The 23,097-nt window shown below is 48.8% G+C and overlaps 3 protein-coding genes across 5 annotated transcripts; all 3 read left to right on the plus strand.

Moving 5' to 3' along the window:
* The first annotated feature begins 2,054 nt into the window (after positions 1 to 2,054).
* Positions 2,055 to 16,085, plus strand: PBX4 (PBX homeobox 4). 2 transcript variants are annotated; one of them, XM_055699977.1, is made up of 9 exons: positions 2,055 to 2,386; positions 5,822 to 5,895; positions 11,920 to 12,161; positions 12,517 to 12,707; positions 13,009 to 13,144; positions 13,388 to 13,544; positions 13,751 to 13,857; positions 14,702 to 14,803; positions 15,227 to 16,085. In XM_055699977.1, exons 1-9 carry the CDS (start codon positions 2,181 to 2,183, stop codon positions 15,317 to 15,319), a joined length of 1,308 nt encoding a protein of 435 aa, XP_055555952.1. In that variant the 5' UTR covers positions 2,055 to 2,180; the 3' UTR covers positions 15,320 to 16,085. The 2 variants fall into 2 exon arrangements, with proteins under 2 accessions (XP_055555952.1, XP_055555953.1); XM_055699978.1 differs by having other exon boundaries at positions 14,702 to 14,788.
* A 147-nt stretch (positions 16,086 to 16,232) lies between these two features.
* DSN1 (DSN1 component of MIS12 kinetochore complex) lies at positions 16,233 to 20,806 on the plus strand. 2 transcript variants are annotated; one of them, XM_055699979.1, is made up of 11 exons: positions 16,233 to 16,381; positions 16,466 to 16,511; positions 17,233 to 17,559; positions 17,997 to 18,070; positions 18,271 to 18,343; positions 18,714 to 18,801; positions 19,853 to 19,912; positions 20,063 to 20,134; positions 20,226 to 20,373; positions 20,469 to 20,556; positions 20,649 to 20,806. In XM_055699979.1, the coding sequence occupies exons 1-11, from the start codon at positions 16,256 to 16,258 to the stop codon at positions 20,735 to 20,737; spliced, it is 1,191 nt and encodes a 396-aa protein (XP_055555954.1). In that variant the 5' UTR covers positions 16,233 to 16,255; the 3' UTR covers positions 20,738 to 20,806. The 2 variants fall into 2 exon arrangements, with proteins under 2 accessions (XP_055555954.1, XP_055555955.1); XM_055699980.1 differs by lacking the exons at positions 16,233 to 16,381; positions 16,466 to 16,511 and adding an exon at positions 16,527 to 16,696.
* A 141-nt stretch (positions 20,807 to 20,947) lies between these two features.
* MVB12A (multivesicular body subunit 12A) lies at positions 20,948 to 23,092 on the plus strand. The gene is given in 10 exon segments (XM_055699991.1): positions 20,948 to 21,047; positions 21,049 to 21,066; positions 21,154 to 21,249; positions 21,340 to 21,436; positions 21,563 to 21,689; positions 21,772 to 21,922; positions 22,078 to 22,153; positions 22,558 to 22,622; positions 22,711 to 22,761; positions 22,872 to 23,092. Coding segments are annotated over 10 exon segments (807 nt in total). The 5' UTR covers positions 20,948 to 20,984; the 3' UTR covers positions 22,935 to 23,092.
* The last annotated feature ends 5 nt before the right edge of the window (positions 23,093 to 23,097 follow it).

Raw genomic sequence — 23,097 nt, forward strand, 5'->3', positions numbered from 1 at the left:
CCCTCTGATTTAAAGCTTTAGTCAGTTCAATCAATAAATGCACCAATACTAAGAGAACGGTAATGCTCTGCCTGGAAACAAGATTTCAAGATCTTGATGGAGGCAAGCAGAGTTCTGGGAACGCGGTACTTGGATGTTTGTGTTCACTGATACCAGCGGTTTCTTGGACATTTTTTAATGTAACAAATTTTTGTTTGTTTGTTTGTTTTCCCCCCTAAATGCAACTATGACCCCCCGAGGAACAGCAGTATGCTAAGACTTCTACCCATGGCTCTGCATTGATCACGGTTGTAGCGGTGCCTGAAAGTGTCAGTGGTTTTAAGAGGTGTGTGGTGTTACGGGGGAGAGAATAAAGCTCACCAGGAGGAGAAGGAGGTTTCCCTGCTTTGTACTTGGAGGGGGCCTTCAGCTGGGCTTCAGCGGGACCCCCAGGGGGCCCTGCTGCCTTCCAGAGTCGTGAAGACCCCGCACGCTACCGTAATTGCCGCTTTTAGTAAACTTCTTTTGTAAGAACCTCAATGTGTTTGCTGCAGAGGAACAGAAAAAGTATTTTAACTTTGTCAGAGCACAGCTACTTCAGCCGGGCGATTGCTGGTACGCTACACTCGCTCCGCTGGGAACATCCCCAGAGGGGAAGCTCCGTGTCGGTTTGCAGCACCTTCCTCATTCATCATGATGTCTAGGAGGGAATGTTTTCTTTACAAAGATTTTGCTGAGCAGCCGGAGAAGCTGATGTGCCCAGCTGACACTGAGACCTGGCCACCGGGCATCCGAGAGAGGGATCAAACCTGGATTTTGTGTTCTGAAGCAGACGATGAACATCACGTGCCTGCTTTGGAGGATGAATGCAATGTTTCGTATTCGCAGAACTGATATTGTTACTTTAAACAGCAGTAAAACTGCAACACCGAACGGTAAATGACCCTTGCCTATGTGGTGAAGATGCAGGCGTTGGGTTAGCAGCAATCAGGAGAGCAGAAGATGCTTCTACTTGCAATGCAGCTGTAAGAGGATGTGGAACGCTGTAACCACGTTATGCTGCTGGGCTGCAAAATGCTGAAAGAGGTGAAGAACGGTGACGGATGCACTCAGCTGCATGCTTGTGCAGACACATTTAAATACACTTTAACCGTGAGGTTTTCTAACTTCTGTTTTTAGGCAACCCTAGGTCTGGCTAGAGTGCTATAACTTCCAAGTAGCAGCTTAGGAAGATACCCAAACTTATACAGCTGTCTGGGTGATCCTCTCTAAAAAATAACTTGTTCTGCACTGCTTTGCTCCCACAAGCCTTAATTCATCTGCAAACCTGTGAGATGCGCGGTAGCTTTGCTGTTGAAGCCTCTGCACGCTCGGAGCCACGCGTGGTGGCAGCAAGAGCCTTTCGGAGGTGACAAAGCGATGAGTGAACACGACCTGAGCCCAGGCTGGAGCCTGTGCCGCCTGCTCATGGAAGAAGGCGCTTATGGCGCCGGTGGATACCCGTGGCGTTGGCGTTGCAGAAGATCAGTAGTTCAGCAATAACTGGGCAGAACAAATCGGTTTAGAAGTGACAGTTTCCTTGGGTTACTAAGAAACGTGAACAGGATTAGCAACACAGAAGCAACGTGTAGTCTGATTGTTCCTTCGGTTGTGTTCCTGACTAATGAAGTGCCATTAGCATTGATCTGAATAATTTTGCTCTCTTTGAGCGTGAAAAGCGGAGATGGGAGCCGTGCTTGTGTGATGCTTGGCCTGACATCAGGAGACGATGGTGGCTGGGCGACGACCGGGCTCCTTGCACGGCACATACACGCGTGTTAGCATGCGGAGATGTTCTGTTTTCTGCTCTGACAAATGAGAGGTCAGTTAGCGGGACCCCCGAAGCTCATGAGCGCAGAGCCGCCTGAAATGGCCGATGGCCGCCTCCAGCGGTCAGCGGAGCCGGCGGCACTCCGGGAGGCGGCGGGGCGGGGCGGGCGGCGCTAGGACCCGGCGCGGGGGCGGGCGGCGCTAGGACCCGGCGCGGCGCTGCCGGCGGCCCCGCCCCCGGCGTGCGGCGGAGGGGGCGTGGCCTGGCGGGGGCGGCGGCGGCGGCGGCGGCGGCGGCGGGAGGGGGTGCGGGCGCTGGGCCCTGTTGTGTGGGAGCCGCTGGGGCCGCGCCGCTGCCCGTCCGCGGCGGACCGGCCCCGCTGCCCCCCGCCATGGAGGACCCGTCGCGGCTGCTGACGGCGGCGCACGGCGCCGGGGTGACCCTACCCGGCGGCATCCCGCCGCCCCCGCCGCCCGCCGCCGGGGATCCGGCCGCCGCGCCCCCACCGGGGCCGCCGCCCGCGCACCACGATACGGGCGACGTCCTGCAGCAGATCATGGCCATCACCGACCAGAGCCTGGACGAGGCCCAGGCCAGGTAGCGGCTGGCCCGGCCGCCGGGCGGGGAACGGGGCGGGGGGGGGCAGCCCGGTACCGGCCGCCTTCCCGCGCAGCCCGGTGCCGTGACTCAGCTCGGCGCGGCGGGGCTGGGCGCGACGCTCTGCCCCGCTCGGTACCGGGGCTGCGGCGGGGGCCGCGGTGCGATGGGGCCGCGGCTCCGGTGAGGCCCCGGGGAGGGAGGGGGGGTTGGGGGTCGGTGGGAAATCGCCCACCGGAGGCGAAAAGTTGGCGTTGGGTTCCCGGTGCTTCCGTGGCATCACCTCCCGTCAGCCGGGGAGCGCTTCCACACCGGCCTCCAGCACCGGGAGGCCGCCCTCGTTGCTTGTAATTAATTTCCCCACTCTCCATCCTTCTCGCCACGTTAAGAAATAGCCCGGGGTGGCGTCAAGACGGGAATCGCAGCCGTCATCCCCGGTGGAAACGGGATTATCCTGCCTGACGCCACTGGGAACAGGAAAGCCGAAACGGTGGCAGCCGTTGAGGGCCGAAGTTTGCTTGGGAAGGGCAAGAGAGAGGCAGCAGAGGTCCGTGGAGCCCCTCACGGCGAGGGGCTCGCGACGTTTTCCACCGCCACCGGGAAGTTTTTTCGGTAATCCTATCGAAAGGAAAAAGAGCAATGTTCCTACTTTTCCTCTTGCCTTGGCTTCGGTGGGATGTAAATAATTGCATGGCAAAACCAGCCTGGAAATCAACAGAATTCAGCATCTTCTGGTGTGTTCTCTGTGCCCTGGAGCTGCGTCCGGCCCTGATTGGCGCGGTGCAATTACACGTAATTACACGCTTTGCTTCCTCGGCGTGCGCGAGGTGGGCAGCCCCCACCATGAGGCCAGTTGGGAGAAGGTGGAGACTCATCGAGCGGGTTTATAAAAAGCAACAAAATGGTTTTCTGGTCTTTTTTTTTCCCCGGGATGAACGTGGCGCCGTGCCCCTGGCGTTGCCCTTGGTCCTTGCCCATGCCCTGATTTTCCTATCGCAACGATGGCTGCCGATAAAATCGTGGGGGTTTATTAATCTCTGCCTAAAGTTTGGCTGCGTTTAGTTACGCCTGGTGCTACCGTGCGCCGTCAGCAACCGGCATGCCGAGGCAGTGGCACTACCATGGGCAGGTACCAGATTCCAGAGGGCTGCGTGGGTTATATGAGGAGAAACCATGTGTTCGAAGGCACTCATAATTTGGGTTTAAAGTCGACTCTTTAGGGTAACTTTCAACTGCAGCTTGTAGGGCAATGAAATCCGTGAGCGTTGCTTGCTGGGGGTCGCGTGCGGGGCCGTTGCTTCTTCCCCAAACAAGTTTTTCTTTTCTACTTGCCAGTCTTCTCAGAAAGACCTGTCTGCAGCTCATGTATAGATCCTATAGGCGTGAATTTGCCTGTACGTTGCTTAAGAGCCGTAGTTTTCTCTCCTGACGACGTATTTAAGATCATTTTGACCAGAATAAATTTGTTAGGAACTTGAATTCTAGATAAGAGTTGAGGAATGGGCTTTGAAAAATGGCCTGACCATTGCTTAAACTAAATGACCTCAACGTTGTCTTAGAAATGCCGTCAAACTCCAGCTGGAGCACTGCAGGTTTTGAAGGCCCCCACGTTTTAAAGCAACTTTAGTGGATTTTCACGTGTATATGCATAAAAGAAGCTGCTTTTGTCTTCTGGACAAGAAGTTTGTTGGGTTGGCTTGGTCCTCCTTAAGAGGACGCGCTGCTGAGAAAGTAAAACTCAAGCCTGGTTAAACCCGCTGCAGAAGTGATCTTGGTAACACGGTGTTAACCGTTTCATTTGTTGGGGTTTACTTCTATTATTTATATTAAAAATGCACGTGGCTGTATTTTGTGTGCATTATTTTCACGCCTAGTGAACGCCAGAGCGTTCTTGCAGTGTGCTCAGCGAGATTTTTTTTTTTTTTTTAATACAAGTTGCAAACTGGGGTGAAAGTTGCGATGGAAGGAAATTCATCTGCCAAGGGTGAGTTTAACGCTGCTGTTAAAGACGTTGCCAGCCGTCTTCACAAGAGTTAGTGGCCATATTAATTATGCAATTATCTCTGGGTCTAGTATCTCTCCTGCCTTGTACGTAAACACCACTTTTAGACTCCGGGTGGAGCGTACAGTCTGAAGGCTTGGAATTCATTTCTCTCTCCCCCTGTTTTTTCCCTCATCAGGCAAGGACAATAGGCCTTCCACTAGGCTGTCTTCTCAGCTGCCTTTGTTCTCAGGCTGTTTGTCTTGGGGTTGATACTATCAAACATCTCCGTAGCCGAATGGGTTTTATACTTCTTTAGGCCGTGTCATGAAGGAAAGCGGCCGATTGGCTTCAGCTTCTGCAATTTTTGTTAAAAGCTTATGTTTCTGGTATTTGCTGGCAGTTTGGTGGTAGCTGGAAGTGTTACGGGTTGTGAGGAAAGCTGGGGCACCTGTATTTTGCAACTGTTTGTGATGGCTGGAGAAACAGACTGGTGCACGAGAAGGAAGGCCAGTTTGTATTTATGTAAAAGACATACTGAAACCTAGCCGTAAAGGTGACGTAAATATTATTTCTGAATGACAGAAGGGGTCACGAGAAGCAAACGAGGCTTTCTTGGAGGCGTGTGGTGCGGTTAGATGCTTCTTTCCGCTGACGTCTAGTGGAAGTTGGGCACCTGACTGCTGGCCAGCCTTAGAAATCGGTGTGGTGGTAAAACAACCCGCCCGCCCCCCTCCGTGGGAAACCTCAGCTCCTGCTTATTATACGGCGCTCACCGCGCTTCAAATGTGTTTTCAACTCAGCAAAAGATGTCATTCCTCTTGTTTTGATTAGGCATTAGGATGGATTCCGTGTTAACAGTGTAATTAACATGGTCCCTTCCTGGAGAGCAGTGGGAAAACAAAGCCGCAAACACTGAAGAGCTTCAAAAAAAGCAGAATTAGCACGTGCGGTAAAAACTTGTACGAAAATGCCGTTAAATACAGTCTGCTTTTCTTTGGATTGGGCGGCCGCTTGCGTGAGCTAGGCGAGTCGGCGAGCGGCTACTTAGTTTCTTCCTACTGATCAGGATGTATGTGCCCTAAAAACCCCCGGGTTTTTTCTACCTTTTGATGGATTCCGTGATTAGATTTTTATATTAGTATACTCAAGAAGCAACTTTTTATCCCCATGTATAAAAACACGCTTTTGGTAGAACCGAAGGTGCCTGCAGTTCCTGGAAGTGACACAGAATTCTGGATTCTAAGGCCTGCGTGTTTTTACGACAGTTTGCTCCTAGCGATGACTGAGTGTGGTGCTTAAATGAAATCTATCACCAGAACTTGCCCATTTCTCACTTAATCCGATGTGTTAACCTGCTGTCACTGCAGCGCGTTCCAGTCCTCTGTAAAGCCTTGGCGTCTTTCGCTGCCTTTCCTGCTGGCGTTTGCTCATTCTTTCTTCTTCCGTTTCAGAAAGCATGCCTTGAACTGCCACAGAATGAAGCCTGCTCTCTTCAGCGTGCTGTGTGAGATCAAGGAAAAAACAGGTGCGTTGATGTCTTTCCTGGCCTCAGCCTTCCAAAAAACCCACATTCCGTCACCTGCTTCGCTCTCATTTAATGCATTTAATTTAATTAAAAATACAAAAAAATTGTATTTTCCCTGATAGACTCTACAACTTAAGGCTGTTTTTTGGCTTACTAGTCTTCTGTAAGCTGGGAATTGCTTTGATGTGCTTTTTGTCATGCTGTCTGCGTGCAGATTTGGACAAAACGCTGCTTATTTGAGTAGGTGTTCTAGTTGTGTGTATGTAAAGAATCTATAGGCTGGGGTGGTTTTTTTTCTAGATTACCTAGAGAATCCTGAATAACGCTGCTATGTTGTTACACTCCTTCTCCCCCCCCCCCCCCCCCCCCCCCCCCCCCCCCCCCCTTTAAGGAATTAGTACCGAAATCGTGGTAGGAAGAGTTTGAAGTTGAGAAATAACTGTATTATGGAGAAAAGGAGACAGTAAGGCAGAACACTTGGGGATATTGGAAAACTGAAGTGGCAGGAAATGGAGCTGGTGATCGTGCAGCTTGCTTTGAGGAGCAGAAGCAAACGGATTTCGATTTTGAATCACCCCGTGTGTGTTCATATCTGAACGCTGAACGTTGTTTGAATATATAAGTTCTATAAACCATAGTGAATTTTGATGCTTTTTTAGAGAATAACTACTTCCGTAATACTTAACCGAAATGGTGGTCTTTTTCTTTTTTTTTTTTAAATTTTTTGTTGTGTTAATATTTAACATCCTAAACCTACATTTTTGTTACTTTTTTCTAAAAGCGTATCGAAACTTGCAGCGCTGTTCATTGCATCGCCAAATGAGGGGCCATGCAGTTCGGTCCTCCGCGGTGCCCTCCTCACCCAGGCGGACGTTACACGTTCATTTCTTGGGAATTTGGTTCATATCTTGCGTCCTCATGATAGCAGCTTGCTCCTGAGAGAAAATATTGGGGTAGGAAGCGTGTGTGTGCGCTGCCAGGGCGAGCTTTTATGTCTGTCTGTCCTCCGAGGATTGCTGTCCTTACAGAGGGTCTTTCCTCTGGTTTTCCCTTCTAGGTTGAAAGGAACCTTCTGTGTTTTATTGATTGAAACTGTGACTTCTCCCAGCTAAATACACTTGCAGGAGCAGACCCTGGTGCCGTGGTTATGCTGGATTTGTTTTGGTCTCATAGGTTTTTGAATGTCTGATGGTCTGTCTATTCCTTATTTAAATTATGGGGAGCAGATGTTATGGCTTCAAGCAAACAAAAGCCTGGACATACTGTAGCACAAGGTTTTGGGCTTTCTTTGTGACCCAGGCACACAAGCTTCTTTTCTAGCTCAGAAATCAGTTTCAAACGTGTTCCTCCCCCCACCCCCCCCCCACCCCCCCCATCTTTCTTTCGTTCTTTGTTGGAGCGCTCCTATCGTTCACAATAGCTCAGGATAAGCCGTATGCCTCTGCAATGGGCAGACAGCTGAAAGGTGCTGAAAAATTCTCCCCAGCAGCAGTGTTTATTAATGAAAAAGAAATTACAGATGTACTCTTTGTAATTCTGTTGAAATTACTCTTTGTAATTTAAATAGATTTAGCCACGTTTAATATTTTGCTCAAGCCCCGTGTGTGTTGTCATCATCTCCCCCCCCCAGTGATTCTATTTTTTATTTTAAACCACCTTTTGGGAAAAACAGGTATTTTATTTTGAAGTCTTAAATACCTGCTTGGAGCATACGCAGGTATTTGAAGAGGCATATAATCCAATAAAGCCTCCTTAGTTTTTTGTGGGAACTCAGAAGCATTTAGAGCGTTTTTAATCCATGCAGCAGACAGGGGTTTTTGCTCGTCAGGTTACACTTCAGGTATGATTCAAGCTGTATGAATTCAAACATGGCATAATTCTATCTTAAAATCAGAATTAACCATCTCTCCTATTAGAGATGCACGCTTTTGGTGCTGAATGTTAAATTTTAGAGTTTTTCTTCTCGGCTGATTATACCATACTCAGAAGACAGTAGTCTGCAATGGCTTCAGGCCCCTTGGGGCAGGGAGAGGATATTTCTCCCCACTTTTACAGAACCCGCTGCACAGTAGGACTCTGATTCTGTATTTCTGGCCCATGGCAGGGAACGTATTTGTTGCAGCATCGTAACATGGAGTACCATTTTTTTATTGTTTCTTGTCGTTGCTAGCTGCAACCCTCCGTCCTTCCTGCATTGTGCTGGCGCTCGGCTGGGTTAATTCAACGGGCACCTTTTCATCTGGTTATAAAACTTGGCAAGCGGCGTGGCTGAAGAACACGCTTTGTCTTTGTTGCTGAGTTTGTTGACATTCTTACGTAGCCCAGTCTTGTTCCTCAGCGCTCGGAGCCCTGCTGGCTTTTGTCTTCTGTTTCCATTTGCTTTCCTCTCTCCCTGAACGTGCAGGAGAGTGTTAGATTTGGAGAAGGCGCTCTCTGTGACGATGCTGCGAGAGCAGCTGAACCAACAGCGACGTCGTTCTCTGTAGCGGGGTGCTTGGGGGGCTGGTGTCCCCCAGGGAGGACCACTAACTGAAAAATGGGGGTGTCCAGTGCAGGTGAAAAATTGGCTGGGTGCCACACGATGTATGTGTGTGGTATTTTAGTAGCGGTAAGTAGTTCAGAAGGGCTTCACGATCGATTTAGGTGACCCGCTATTAAAAAAAATACGCTCCTGCCTTCTCACCGAACAGTCTGATTTGTGGGCTGCCAGACTGAGGAAACCCTTCTGCCTGAATAAAACCATCGTGAGTCAGTATTTAGCGTGAGTCGTAGAGTAAATATTTGCAAGGGTCACACAGGGGACAGGATCATCTTGGAACAACAGAGACATGGACCAGGAGGGGTGCTGGTCCAGCACCCAAGTGCCTACTTCTTGCACTCTCCATAGGTGTTTTATGCTCCATACAGTACAGGCTGTTCATTTCTAGCACTGATCATGCAGGTTTTGGTCCTAACTGTGTGTGTTCGCTACCAAACAGACGCATTTATCACGCGCTTCTGCATTACTTGCTCCATGAAGGAAAATCGGGAAGGGGAAGCAAATCTTAAGCAAAGCGTGTATTGCTTATTTTGGTACCAGTGATCTTGTACAGTTCATTACAGAACTGCAAATCTTTAATTAATGAGATGTAAATATATTGTAATGATTGCATTTGCATACTGAGTGAGGCTTCAGCACCTTAGGTTGTGATGTATTTTAATTAAAGATTAATTAGAAATGATGGGAATTTCATTTTGCTTAGTATAATTATTTTACATATTTGATGAATATCTGGTAGGTGGTGTGCCAGAGAATGCACAATATTGTATTAGTGCAGCTGACGGGAGCGAGTCGTTGGGCTTCTTGAGCCGGGGTAGGATTTTTCTTAAACATCCATAAAAATGATGGATTGGGAAGGATTTCAGGGAAGGATTTAAGTGTGAAGGATTTTACCGTTACGCAAGGACTTTCTAAATCACGCTTAAACCACTGACTATGCCGTAACTCCGGTCTCTTAGTGTCTTGACTCAAAGCCTTGAGTATTAATGGAGTTGTTATATGTTCCTAAACTATGGTGGGAACTTGAAAAATTCAGTGGCCGAAAGGCTACTGAGAGGGGTAAGCTTGCTGAGGAAGCATTCTCCTCAGAGTACAGTGAGCCAGCAGTTAATAACCGGTGTGTGAGGACGGGCATATGTAACAAGTCAGTGTTGACCGACATGCTTTTTTTTTTTTTTTTATTGTGGTAACTTTTTTTCCCCCTTTGGATTCCTTTTTCTTTAGTGAAATCTAGTTCTTGCAGAAGCCATGTAGACTGCGGACTCCTGCTGGCGTAATTTTCAGGACTGTATGCAGAAACGGGCGATGCCTGACCCACGGAGCATGCCGAAAGCTCACAGGGTAGATGCAGCCACCCTGACAAAACTCTTTGAGTGGTACGGTGTGTGCTCCTGGAATTGTTTTTACCAGGCTGCCAAGAGAGACTTGCAGAAGCTGGTGTGAGCATGGCGTTCCTGCAACGGCCGTGGCTTTGCTTTCCTGTTGCGCTGTCTTTTGAGATTTAATAGCTCTGGAAGATTGGTAGATGAACAACTGTACTTGGAAATCGGAACTGTCTGCTGCTGGCAGCAGAGTCAGGAATTGACTGAATAGGTGGTTTTGAGTGAATCTGATGTAATTTATGACCTGTACAAATATTATCATTAGGTGAAGATGCTAGGAGTAAAAATAAAGCTCAAGCCAAAGGTATCCGTTCCAGGAGACGATGGCTTTAATTTAAAAACCAACATCTGCGGCAATGATTTCTGTAGAACTTGTTTTAATTGTCACACATATTAAGATGCAGTTAATGCCAAAAGTTCCAAGTCAACTCGATGGAGCTGGTTGGACAGACCCAAGCTTCTTGCACTCATCGGTTCTTAGGTCTGCTCACCTCTGTCAGAGTTTATTAAATAAAATTTGCAACTACTAGGTTGGAAATAGAGTTTACGACGTGTTGGTGGTGGTTAACTCCTTTCTAGTTTCTCGTGACTTGCTAGAGTCGGCCAACCAGAGTCTTCCCTTGAGACTGGGAAGGTGCTTTATATGTGCTTTTCAGCAGTCAACTTGAGATGAGCTTATGTGTAATTGATGATAACTAATGTCTAATTACCATAATTAGACAAGTGACATAAAATTAAGCTGCAGCTGGGAGCTTGACTTCAACATGAGGTACTCTGATATGCATCATAATGTGCATAAAAAGACGTTTGGCAGAAGCACATTCACATAAGAAGGTGACACCAAAATATCTGTTCCACTGAATTTGTGCTTAGCTTAATGTGAGTTTTATCAAAAAGACCGAGGAGCAAGTGGCCACTGGCCAACTCTCTGCTGGGTCTTCTGGAAAAAAGGAGAGCTGGCGATTTTTAAATACAAAAAACCCAACAACAAACAAAAAAACCACCCCTTTTTTCTGTGTTTGTTTCATTTCTTGTCATGTTCACTCAGTAAAAGGTGTATGCAGTAGGTCTGCTATTAATTTTTTTTTTAAAGGTACTCATTTTAATTCCATAATGAGTTAGAAAAGCCACTAACTTTTAAAACAGTCAACACTTTCCTCGTTGTTGTCCTACCTTGAGCTCAGCCATTACCCATGTACAGCTATTTTTGCCTTACCTTTTTCTGCTTGCAAAAAGCCTGGGGATGTTCTGGGGATGTGCGTTGCTGTGACAGAGCGAATTCGGGTCTGCAGCCACCCCAAAACTCTCCTTTCATCAGAATTGCGTACTAATTTCTGTAGTACCTGCAAAATACCAAGTTCAGCAATGTGATTTTAAGTTTAGGCTGATTGTGTGTTCAAAATTAGCATTAACCTGCCTGTTAAGAGTTTGGAAAAGGGCATTTGAATTTGGTGGCTTGACGACTATCAAACTAAAATTGTCTAGCAGTTAAAAGTCAAAACGCTGTTGGCGTTTTTTTGTATTGACTTGGTATCTTGTGAGTTCTTACGCCTTTTAAAAAAAGAAGTTCCTAATACATTGTCAAAAAATTTTGGCAATTAAGTTTTAAAAATATATTTGCTTGGAATCAAACTTAAATAGTCTGAGTGTACAGACTGCTGCAGTCTGGGTTTGTTGAGTATAAGCTTAAAGAAACCGGCTTCTAGCGTATTTTTTTCATCTTGTTTCAGATATCGGTAGTTTTTAAATAGTTTTTAATAGATTTTTAAAATTCAGTGCTGTTAAGACCTCAGTTTGTAGCCTGCTGCTGTACAGCGTGGCTGCATCTTCGGCATATAAAGGGGATGAGGTCAGGCTCGTGCCTTGCGTACGGATTTATGTTTCGGTGTTCCTTGATCTGAGCAATGTCCTGTTTGTTTTGATGCATCGCCTTGTGGCTTTGTTAAACGCACCCTTTCCCCCGCCTCGTTTTATTTTTCCCCCCTTTGAGCTCAAGACCGGCTAAAACCTCTGAAGGGCGTTTAAATGCTTTGCCAGAATTGAAGTGGGTGTTCTTTCCTGATTCAGAAATAATCTGTTGATTCCTTCTTTATATTTATCTAGTGTTAAGTATTCGCGGTATTCAGGAAGAAGATCCCCCAGATGCTCAGCTAATGAGACTAGATAACATGTTGCTGGCAGAGGGTGTCTCCGGGCCCGAGAAAAGAGGAAGAGGAGGACCGATGGCTGTAGCAGCAACATCAGGTGGCTGTCCAAATGACAATAGCATTGAACACTCTGACTACAGGGCCAAGCTGTCACAGATCCGACAGATATACCACTCTGAGCTAGAGAAATATGAACAGGTGATCTTTCTGCATGGAAGAGTTTTTATCATCTCAATTAAAAATAACCGTTTTTTCCTTTGGTGTTGGTTGTAAGCACAGAACAGGAGGTATAATGAATTCAGGTGAATGCAAGGATATCAAATTGAGTTGAAAAGTTATCTCAGTGTTACGGAAGTAAGGTGAAGATAGAGGGACTGGACATCAAACTAAAGATATTAAATGTCTCGTTTATCTTTGTTGCTGTTTTTTAAGAGTAAATCGAGTAAAGCTGAAACATGGAAACTCTAAAGTTTTTTTTGCATATATTTTCTTGTTGGGGAAACAAATTCTAGGGTATTTTATTGTTTGTCGATACAACTGTGTGTGTTTTCAGGCCTGCAGTGAGTTCACCACCCACGTTATGAACCTGCTTAGGGAACAGAGTAGGACAAGGCCGATTTCGCCGAAAGAAATAGAGCGCATGGTGAACATAATCCACGGCAAGTTCAGCACCATCCAGATGCAGCTGAAGCAGAGCACGTGCGAGGCAGTGATGATCCTGCGCTCACGCTTTCTTGATGCAAGGTACGAGAAAACGCAGCCTAGCGATAACAGGTGTTCAAGCCAGGACTTCTTTTGTTGCTCAATGCCAATGACTGTGCAAGAAATCTCAAGTCTGTTGTTCCCAGGGTTGTTCTTGTTTAAATATTAAGAATTTGCCACCCATTTTGCTTGCTAGGGTATATGCTTTGCCATTGACAGTGTCCAGTCCCACTTCTTACATTCTTCAAGCCAAGCGTATTTTAGAGGGGGAGGGGAAAAGCCAAGTCTAGCCGTTCTACTCTAAAAACACCATTTTAAATAGGAATAACTAATATTTTTCTAGGCGTAAACGACGTAACTTCAGCAAACAGGCAACGGAAGTACTGAACGAGTATTTTTACTCGCATCTGAGTAACCCTTACCCCAGTGAAGAGGCCAAAGAAGAGCTAGCAAAGAAAGGTGGCATCACAGTTTCACAGGTATGAAATATGTTTTATGGGGAATTAAGTAATTTATTTTTCCTTCCTCGAGCGGTGGGGTTTTTTAGCAACAGGCTTCAGTTACTGGTACTTAAACAGGATTTGGGTTGTTCCGAAGGGTTTAGTAGAAGGTGTTTTCTGCTTGAAGCCTAGTTTAAAACATCTCCTTTGCTGACAACTCCCAAAGATAGTGGAAAATATAATAGTTTGATCAAATGCTAACAGCCATATCTATGTTTCCAGGTTTCCAACTGGTTTGGTAACAAAAGAATTCGATATAAAAAAAACATGGGGAAGTTCCAAGAAGAAGCCAATATTTATGCCGCAAAAACGGCAGTGGATGCAACTAATGTCGTGGCTCAAGGCAACCAGGCAAATTCTCCGTCTACACCAAATTCAGGTGAGTGAGAGTGCCAGTGAAGAGTCTGTCCGCTGGAAGGTCTCTCATTATTTCTTGTGACAATTAGTACCGCAGCCCACCGGTGTTCAAAATGGTTGTAGGGTTTCTTTTTCTTTTAAACTTACGTAATACTCCTTGAAGAACCATTTTTGTTGGGTGTTATTTCTCATTAAAATATGTTCTTTTTTCTTGGTTTTGTTTTTTAGCTTCCTCTGGCTCTTTTAAGATGACAAATTCCGGAGATTCCTTTATAAATTTGCAGTCATTGACTTCCTACCAGAGCTCCCCAGTGGGAGCCAATGTGCAGTCGCAGGTCAGTAAGGAATTAAAAAAAAAAAACAAACCAAAAAACAACTAACCACCACGTACTTTCAGCAGCGAGATAAAAGTTAAAATCCCGTTTCTGTCCTTTATACGGTATGAAGAGGTTGCCCAGGGAGGTTATGGGGTCTCCGTCCCTGGAGATACTCAAAACCCAACCAGACTGACCCAGCGTCTGACAGCAGGGTTGGATTAGACAATCTTGGGGTGTTTTGTGGTTGGGTTTTTTTTTTTAAGTAGATTCTCTTAATACCAGATAGGGGTGGGTTCTTCTGTCTCTGGCCAGCACTGGCTCGGATGCAAAACATGATTAGAGTAAAATTTCTCAAACGAGTCAAGAAGCAAGCCTGCTCAAATGCATCTTTTCTCTTGGAACTGGAATATTCTCTTACAGAATTAACTGATACCTAAATTAACTTACTGCTGGGTTTCTATCCCTTTTAAATATACATTAATGAATTGGTGTTTTCTCATTTTAGAGCCAATCTTGTTCCATGTAAGTAGAACTTAGCATTTGCGGTTAACAGTATCGTTAAACTAATTTTCAGCTTTCTGCTGAATTTCTAAATCCATCTGAATGGTGCAAAATCTGTTCCTCTGTCATAAAAGCTGTAGGTGACAGGTGTGATTCTAGGCTCCAATTCTGCTTGGTAAGGAACTAGCTGTAGTAGCTCAATTAATAGCAAGAACTGCAGAGAAAACTTGTCTTCCTGCAAGAAAACCCGCCCCTTATTTAAAGAATTTTTGGCCTGATAGGTGTGTGCCACGTACTACCACATTTCTTTAACCTGACTTTCTGTCCTTAACTGTTCTCATGGGGTGGGATCTCGTTCTAGATGGATTCCTTACATCATGTCATACACCAGACAGGAAGATACGACACAATTGTGGGGAATCCTTTGTATACGACGCAGCGCATAGATGTAAGATGTACTGAGGTATTTACTCACCAGAAACACAAGCTCTGCCCTGAGACTGTGGCACGGTGATCTGTGAATATAAGCTGACTTTTTATTCTGCCGACATGTCTGATGTGGGGATAGGAAAAAGCAGGGAAAGACATCTTTTAATACAAATACTTGACTTAAAGTTATGGCTTTGGTCACCAGAAAATTTGTGCGCTTCAGTTAATTCTTGCCGCAAGGAGATAGTGCTAGGAGTAAGAGTAACACCATAAAATCTGGGGAGGGAAGGGCGTTTTTTACACGGGGTATTTGTGGACCCTGCTTTGCCAGAGCTGATAAATAGTAATTTCCTTTCCAAAGCTCTGGTCCCTTGTAAGGTGGAAATGTGTAAAAACAAGTTTTTACAAGTAGTTTCTTAAAGGTTTTAATGAAATGTTGCATTTATTCTCCCTTCAGGCTAATGGCAGCTGGCAGGATGCTACCACCCCTTCATCAATCACTTCACCTGCTGGAGACCCTGGAAGTGTTAATTCGGATGCGTCTAATTAAGTTTTTAGGACCTATTGATGAGAGGAAAGAGGTCATTAGTGTAATTTGTCAATGTTGCTCTTTTGCCAATACTATTGTTTATACAACTTGACACACAGCTAATTACCTCAGAAAAACCCCTGGAACCAATAGAAGATTGTGATTACAATGATACCTCTCTACCTCTCAGCCTCACACAGTTGAGTTCTTTTTACTTATGCCCATTGGGATGTGAAATTGTTTTAAAAGAACTTGCTTCATTTTCCTAACCAAATTCATTTTTTAAAAATATGGATTTTATGGTAAGAATCTGAAAGTGTCTCTTCTAGAACTTGGCGTTTGTCTCAAGTTTTACAGCTTAAGAAAATTGACTTATTTTAATTTCCATAAAGTTTTTTACTATGAAATTTCTGTTCTAGTTGATAGCTACTAACAGTTAAACCCCCTGTATTGTAATTGTATGCGTTCTCTGTATTGTAATTTTGTATAGGAAAATAAGCTTTTCTTAACTAGAATTCATTCTGAGCTAATTAATCAGAACGTTGCTTTACCAAAACTCTCACTGGACTTTGCTCTCGGGTAGGACCTTCCATCCTGTGTCATTCCACATAATTCTTAATTTAATGTCTAGTGAAAAAAACCACCACAAAACCAATGAAAAAAAACCCAACAGCATCACCTGACTTCCCCGTGGATGATAGGTTTTTGTGCATTCCTGCAGCTGTTAACACAGAGTCCACCCCTTTCAGTTGAGATTTTATCAAAGATAATAAACTTCCAAAGCTTTTTTTTTTTTTTTTTTTTTTTCTTTTTTTCCTCCCTTTTTTTCGCTGTATTTCCTGTCAGTTTTCCTCGGGCGGGGAAAAGCGGCGGCGCTCCCTCAGGGCGGGCGAGGGAGGGGGGGAGGCGCGCGGCGGGGGGGCGGGGCGCGTTTCCCGCCATGCCCCGCTTCCCGGCATGCCCCGCGCCCAACGGCTGGGCGGTGCCGCCATGGCGGAGCGGGCGGTCAGCGGCTGCGGCCCGGCGGGGAGCACCGGGCCGGTTCCCGTCCCACCGCAGCTCTCCGGCGGCTCGCAGGAGGAGGTGAGCGCTGGAAGGAGGCCTGGCCCGGCCGGTGGGACGGCGGGGAGGCCTCGCCTCCAGCCTTGTAACCGATTTTCTCCTCAGCGTTCCCCCGGCGGAGCCCGCCCTGCGGCCGGAGGGGGAGCGGCAGGTAAGGGCCGGGAGCGGGGTGACGGGGCCGACCTGCGCCCCCAGAGGCTGGGCCTGCCCCGGCGGGGCAGGCTTGGGGCCCGGGAGGAGGATTTCCACGCTGGCGGGGGCCCCCGGCGGCCCGGGGAGGCTGTGGAGCGGTGATGCGGCCTCGCACCTCAGCGCTGCTGTAATAAGTAACTAAGGGTAATTTGCTGATCAAAGGGGTTTTTAACAAAAGGAATGATCTTGCTGCAACAGATTTGAGAATGTTTTGTCTGGCGAGAAAAGAGTTAACTGTTAACCATGAGGTTGGAGATGTACCTTCTCAAGGCCAATGTTAAACCATAATCTCATGTTACTATGACAACCTTTGTCTTCGTCTAGACTTTAGTGTAAAAATAGCTTAGTTTTGTAATATACAGCTTCTTGCTACGGGACTGAGAGCATAACTGTTTGCTTAAACCGGCCTTGAAGTTGAGAATAAAAGGGCTGTGTTACTTGTTGGAATTTGCGAGCCTGGATGGAGCTGTGACTCCCCGGCTGCCCAGTGCTGCTTTTGCTTTCCTGCCTTAATAAATACTTAGTGAATTTATTTCGGGTTCTAGTTATTTCAAATTCAACTATAACACTGCTGTTGCTCCGAGCGCAAACAAAGGTTCAGTGCGTTTGAATCCCTAGAAAAGACCCTTTCCCCTGTTTTTTTTGCCCCTCTTTTTACAACTATATCTTATTTGTCTCAGATTCTGACCCTGGAGAGGAGCAAGTGGATCCCAAGCAATTCCTAAAGCAGCCTGACAAAACTGCTGGTAGCAAGAACTCTAGTCCCCATGGGGTGACCAGAGCAGCTGTGAAGACATCCCGCAGAAGTCCCAGTCTTGGGAAAAGTACCTTCAGATTGAGTCCCTTAAGAAAGAGTACCAAGAGTGACAATATGCTGGGTTCTTTTAGCTTGTCCCCGAGACTGCTCATCACCACTCCTCAAGCCAAGCGTCGCTCTTGGCGTCGTTCGAGCCTGAAAGGCACAAGACGCCGAACGTCTCTGCCTCCCCTTCACCAAGATGTCACTGGTACAGCCTCCGCTTCTTCCCTTTATCAAGCTCTCTCGAGAAACTCGTAGGGCAGCCTGCAGCAAGTTGAGATTTGATTTTATGGCACAACCTTTAGGGCGATTAGAGCACAATTACGTTATTCCTAGCTAGTGGCCACTGATACCCGTGTTGGAAGTGGTCTCAGAGGTCCAGGGACTTGAGGATAAAAGGACATCCTGTGCTAACGGCTTCTGTAGACCAGTGGTTTGTAGTCTCTGCCTTTTTATTAGCATGGTGGAGCCTTAAGTGTGACATTTCCTCGTTAGGAACTCGCGTTTCTCCCTCTTTTCCCTGCTCCTTCCATAGCCTGCAAACCACGCTCCTATACAACAACAGCTTTTAAGTGTCCTTCAGGAAAATGCCAGCCGTTGGTGTGAATGTAATTGTTCTTAAATGATTTTGTTCTGATTTTTCAGAATTAAGCAAATCAATTAGCCTGGATCTGCCAGAGATAGACCGGCTTTCTGTGCTGCTGTTGTCCAGTTTCGAGGTAAGGTCCTCTCTTTTAAAAAGTGAATTATTTTTCCCTTGCCTTTATTCTGCCACTAAATGTACGTTCTGATTTGTATAACAGAGTTGTGAAATATGTGCAAGGGGAGGAGAGGCTCCTTTCTCCTTAACAAATCCTCCCCCAGACTTTGTCATACAGCTCAGGAAAGGGCTAAAACCTTCTTCTCCATCTTCTCTTAGTTTTCTGCACAGAAACTCGAACACGTCTTGAAGCAGACTGACGGCTTTAGCCATGAGACTTACAGAGCTAATGGTAAGGTGTGATACAGCATCAGTAAGGGTAATCCTGGGCTTAAAAACGTCGACCCTTCCCTAGCATCCTCTCAAAATGAAACTAGCTGTCTCCTGGAAGGGGTGGGTGCAGCAGAAAGTATGGGAAAGATGGTTTTTAAGCTGCTGTATGTGACCACGGTTTCTGGGAGGGAAGAGACGTGAACACCCTAAAGCCAGCAGTGGCCGCCGAGATGAGTTGTTTCTTTAGAAGCAGTGTAACTAGAATATCTAGAAAAACTATAAGGAATCAGAGCAGTGTCTGCAGGTTAGGTCACCGCTTCCTCTCTCAGGACTAACTAGCTTTCTAGGCAGTGGGTACGAGCACTGTTTTATTTTGTCTTTATCTCCAGTGCACTCGGTTTCAGAGGACTTGAAGCGATACATGCAGAAGCTGAAACGAGACGGAACGCTAAAGAGCTGCATAGAAAACCCTAAAGGGTAAGGGCTCACCCCACTCATCCCTTGCGGAGTGTAAGCGGTGAGTCGTATCGCTTTTGGGTGGAGAAACAAGTAGCCTGAGTACAAAATGGGTCTGTTGCCACGTACGACCTCGGCCTGCCCGCACAAACCTTCCTAACCCAGCTGTGTCAAAATACATTGGGTTCATTTAAACGTTTTAGTTAGCTGGCTTCCCCCATCCAGGCATCTGTAACAGAACGAGTGGGGAAAGGCTGCTGTGGAGATGGGCCAGCAGATTTTAGAGGGGGGTGAAACTTTGAAGTGGGAAGAAGCAGCTGTATTATCCCTTGGTACACATGCAGGATGTGGAGAGGGGAGTCGTCTGCAAGTCAAACCCACCCCAAATAAGATTTTGCCTATTAAAGTGGATATAAAACCCACGTGGATAACAAGGATCATACGGACAGCACGCTGGCCACGACCAGGAGCGTGTCCTCGTGGCCAGTGGGACCCTGGGGGCCACGAGGAGCGTGGCCAGCAGGTCGAGGGAGGGGACCCTGATGAGGCCACGTCTGGGGTGCTGTGGCCAGTGCTGGGCTCCCCAGTTTGAGAGAGATGGGGAGCTACTGGGGAGGAGTCAGCGGAGGCTGCAAAGATGGTGAAGGGGCTGGAGCGTCTGCCTCGGGGAAGGGCTGAGCAAGCTGGGCCTGTGCAGAGGAGAGAACAGAAGGGATTTTACCAGCGTGTACAAACACTGTAAGGGCGAGTGTCGGGGGTGGGGGCAGGCTCTTCCCAGCAGCGCCTGGCCACGGGGCAACAAACTGCAACACGGGGAGCTCCACTGGAGTGGCAGGAAAAAAGTCTTTGAGGGTAACAGGGCACTGGGACGGGCTGCCCAGAGAGGCTGTGGCGTCTCCAGAGACATTCCCATGTGCCTGGCTGCCACTCTGGAGCCAGGGGTGGGATGTGCTGGGATGGGATGTGCTTCAGGGTTTTACTGGACGTGGCTCTGGCTGGAGCGGGGGATGGGATGATGGGATGGGCTCCAGCAGCGCCCTGCAGCCCAGCCCGTTCTGCATCTGTGCTTCAGGGTTTTACTGGATGTGGCTCTGGATGAGTCGGTGGCCCAAATCAAGGAATACATCGCCAGGTAAGAGCGACCGGTGCACAGCCTGGGACTCTGAACAGACGCCTCTTGGAATTTGGGGCAGATTTAATTTTTTAGCCGTTTTTCCTACGGGCCTGTGCCGTTGTCGAGCGTTACAGAGGGATCAGGCGTACGGCGCTGTTCTCCCCGCAGGTTCACTGCCGAGTGCCAGTCCTGGGATCGGCTCCTGCAGCGCTACCAGGAAGGTGCTGGAGAGATCTCCAGGTGTGGATCGTCCCCCTTCCCACATCTTGCAGCTCTTGGAAAACTGGACAATGCCGCGAGCTGTGCCTCACCGAGACGGTGTCTCTTGCAGGCAGCTGGAGGAATGCCAGCGGCAGGGGGGGTGGGCAGAGCCCCCTCCCCACCTCCAGACCTCCCAGGCCCAGGTCCTCAGCAGCAAACCCGACTACCAGAAGATCCTGGATGACCAGGAGGAAGTTTTTTGCTGCATGGAGCTTGTGGTGAGGTCGCTCAGCTGGTTTAGGGGGAAAAGATTTAAGCCCCCTGCGAAGGACTGAGTGGTTTTTGTCTTGCTTTTTTTTTTTTCAATTTGCAGCTCGACGAGCTCCAGCAAGCAGTGACGGTGCTGCAGACCTTCAGCGAGGACAGCCGGCTGTACCTCCAACGCCTGTCGGAGCAGCTCGGTAAGCGAGAGCCCCTCGGGAGTGGAAGCCTCCGTGGAGGGCTTTAACGGGGGTTAACAGGCTTTTTTCCCCTTCTCCTCTCCCCGTTCCAGCCGCCAGGACCTTCCGGCAGGTGGACAAGTCCCCCGTGCGCAAGCTGATCGCCGCCCCGCCGAGGAAGACGCTGCCGCCGGAGGGCTGAGCGGGGCGGGGGGCTGCGGGGGCCGCGCTGCTGTCAATAAAGCCCGGTGCGAGCCGGGTGTGAGCCCGGTGCCTTCCCGGTGCCCGCTTTTCCCCGCGCTTCCGCGTTCGAAGGCGCCCGGCGGCCGCGCAGCCGCTCAGTGGCCGTCACGCACGTCAGTCAGAGCGCGCCAGCCAATCGCCGCAGCGGGCCAATAGCAGCGGGGAGGGGGCGGGGCTCCGCCAGTTCCGGGCCGGAAGCGGCGGCGATGGCGGCGGCGGCGGCGACCCCGCTGACCGGCGTGGGCTGGGCCGCTGCGCCCGAGGCAGCCCCCCGCCGGTTGGACCGCGGTGGGTCCGGGGGGAGGCAGCGGGGGCGGGGGGGCGCGGCCGAGCGGCGCCCGGGCTCCCGGTTTACGCCGCTCCGTGTGCCCGCAGATCACCGTTACCGTGGAGGGCGCGGCCGCCAACCTGGGCAAAGGCTTCGGGCACAAGGGCGGCGGGTACCTGTGCGTGAGCGGCGGCGGAGCCCAGGTGCGGGGGGTGGGCGGCGGGTGCCAGCCCGGGGGGGGTGGGAGGGGGTGGGCTGTGCCCGGTCCGGCACCGAGGTCCCGTCCCGTCCAGGCGGCTCCCGGGCCCGTCGTGACCGACGTCCAGGTGTTGAGCGACCGGAGCCCGCAGCCCACCGGCTACACCCGCGCCCCCGAGTTCCCAGAGCCACGTAAGTCACCCCCCCCGCCACGGTAAGGGGGATGGGGTGGCGGGGCCCGGTACCCCCCCCCCCCCCCCCAACCTCCTCCTGCCACCGGCTCCGCCCCCCCCCCCCCCCCCCCCCCCCCCCCCGCAGGAATCGGTGTCTCCCGGAAAAAACGGGTGTACGTGAAGCTGGTGCCACTGGACGCCGCCGAGACGGCCGTGTTTGACATCCAGCTGAGCTCCAAGAGCAAAGCCCTCCCGCACTACATGAAAATAGGGTAGGGGGTCCTGCCCCTCCCCCAATCCTCCCACCCCCCGCCCCCTGCCGCCCCCCCACAAACACCCGCCGGTTTTCCGTAGGGAAATGGGCAGTTTTGCCATCTGGTGTAAAAAGGGGCCGGTTCCAAAGTGCAGCCCCCAGCCCGTCCCCAAACCACGGACCATCAGCGCCGGCCTGAGGCAGCTTTCGCTCCAGCCCCCCGACCCAAACCAGCAGTACGTCCACATTGGGGTGTTGTTTGTTTTTTTTAACCCTTCCCCAGTCTTACCTGAACCAGTCCAGAACTGGGAATAAAATCTGGCGGCTGCCGGTGCCCACCTCGTGGTTCCCATTCACCTGAGCACATCTCCAGCCATTAATTATCCTGATCTGCTACAGGTCACCAGCGGCTCGGTGCAGCATCAAACGCGCTTTCCCAGCACCCATCTCTGTACGACACCTCCAACATCTACGGCCTCTCGGGTAAAGTGTTTTCTTCAGCTAGAAGCGAGGAAGCTGCATGAAGCAAGCATAGCTGTCTTTAAGGAGTATTTTAAAATATATATTAAAAAAAAGGGGCTTTTAGCTGGTTCGCATGCAGCTTGTTGCTGCGCGGTTCTTCTCGGTGGAGCCTGGAATTGAGCTGCGTTTTCTTAAAAGACTTCTCCCCTCCTCCAAGTTATTTCTCGCTTGAATTAAAGCCATCACTGACCTCTTGCTCAAACTGTGCTGCTGAGGTGTCCCCTTCCACTCATCTGCTTTGCGTGGTAATTAATTATGTAGGAATTGATCAAGGCCTCAGATTGGAGTAAATGTATTTTTTTTTTTAAATTGTTTTCAGAGCCGTTCCTGTGATTTCCTAACGCTTCTCTCCTTTCTCTTCCCAGCTATGGACGGAGTGCCTTTCACACTACACCCCAAATTTGAAAGCAGGCTCATTTCTGGCACTAATGTGAGTTCCCTTATGCTGCTGTTCTTGGCCCTGCCTCCTAACTTGGCTGAATTAAGAAATTTTATGTTTTAATTTTATTTGGTTTTAGGTTTTTCTCACAGACCTGAATGTTAAGTCACTTGCCGATATTGAGAAAGAGGTAACAGGGCTGCTTCGGTCACGCACCTCTTGGGGGGGGGCAGCGGGCGCGTTCAGAATTTCTTAAATACCCGTGTCTCATCCTGACCGATTATTTTTTTTTGTTTTCAGTACAATTATGCTTTTGTAGTCGAAAGGACAGCGGCTGCCAGGCTCCCACCCAGCATTTGTTAGCCCTGGAGTCAACCTGGAGGATGTGAACAGCATCCAGCTGGGCTGAGCTGCTCCCTCTCTGCTTAAATTTCGGGGTACCCAAAGAAATGCAATCAGTATCTGATCATGGGAACTGCTTAAGGAGAAAAATAAACGTGTTTCTCTTCTCACTGCCAAAATATTT

Source organism: Falco cherrug (assembly GCF_023634085.1).
Source record: "Falco cherrug isolate bFalChe1 chromosome 11 unlocalized genomic scaffold, bFalChe1.pri SUPER_11_unloc_3, whole genome shotgun sequence".
Taxonomy (NCBI): domain Eukaryota; kingdom Metazoa; phylum Chordata; class Aves; order Falconiformes; family Falconidae; genus Falco; species Falco cherrug.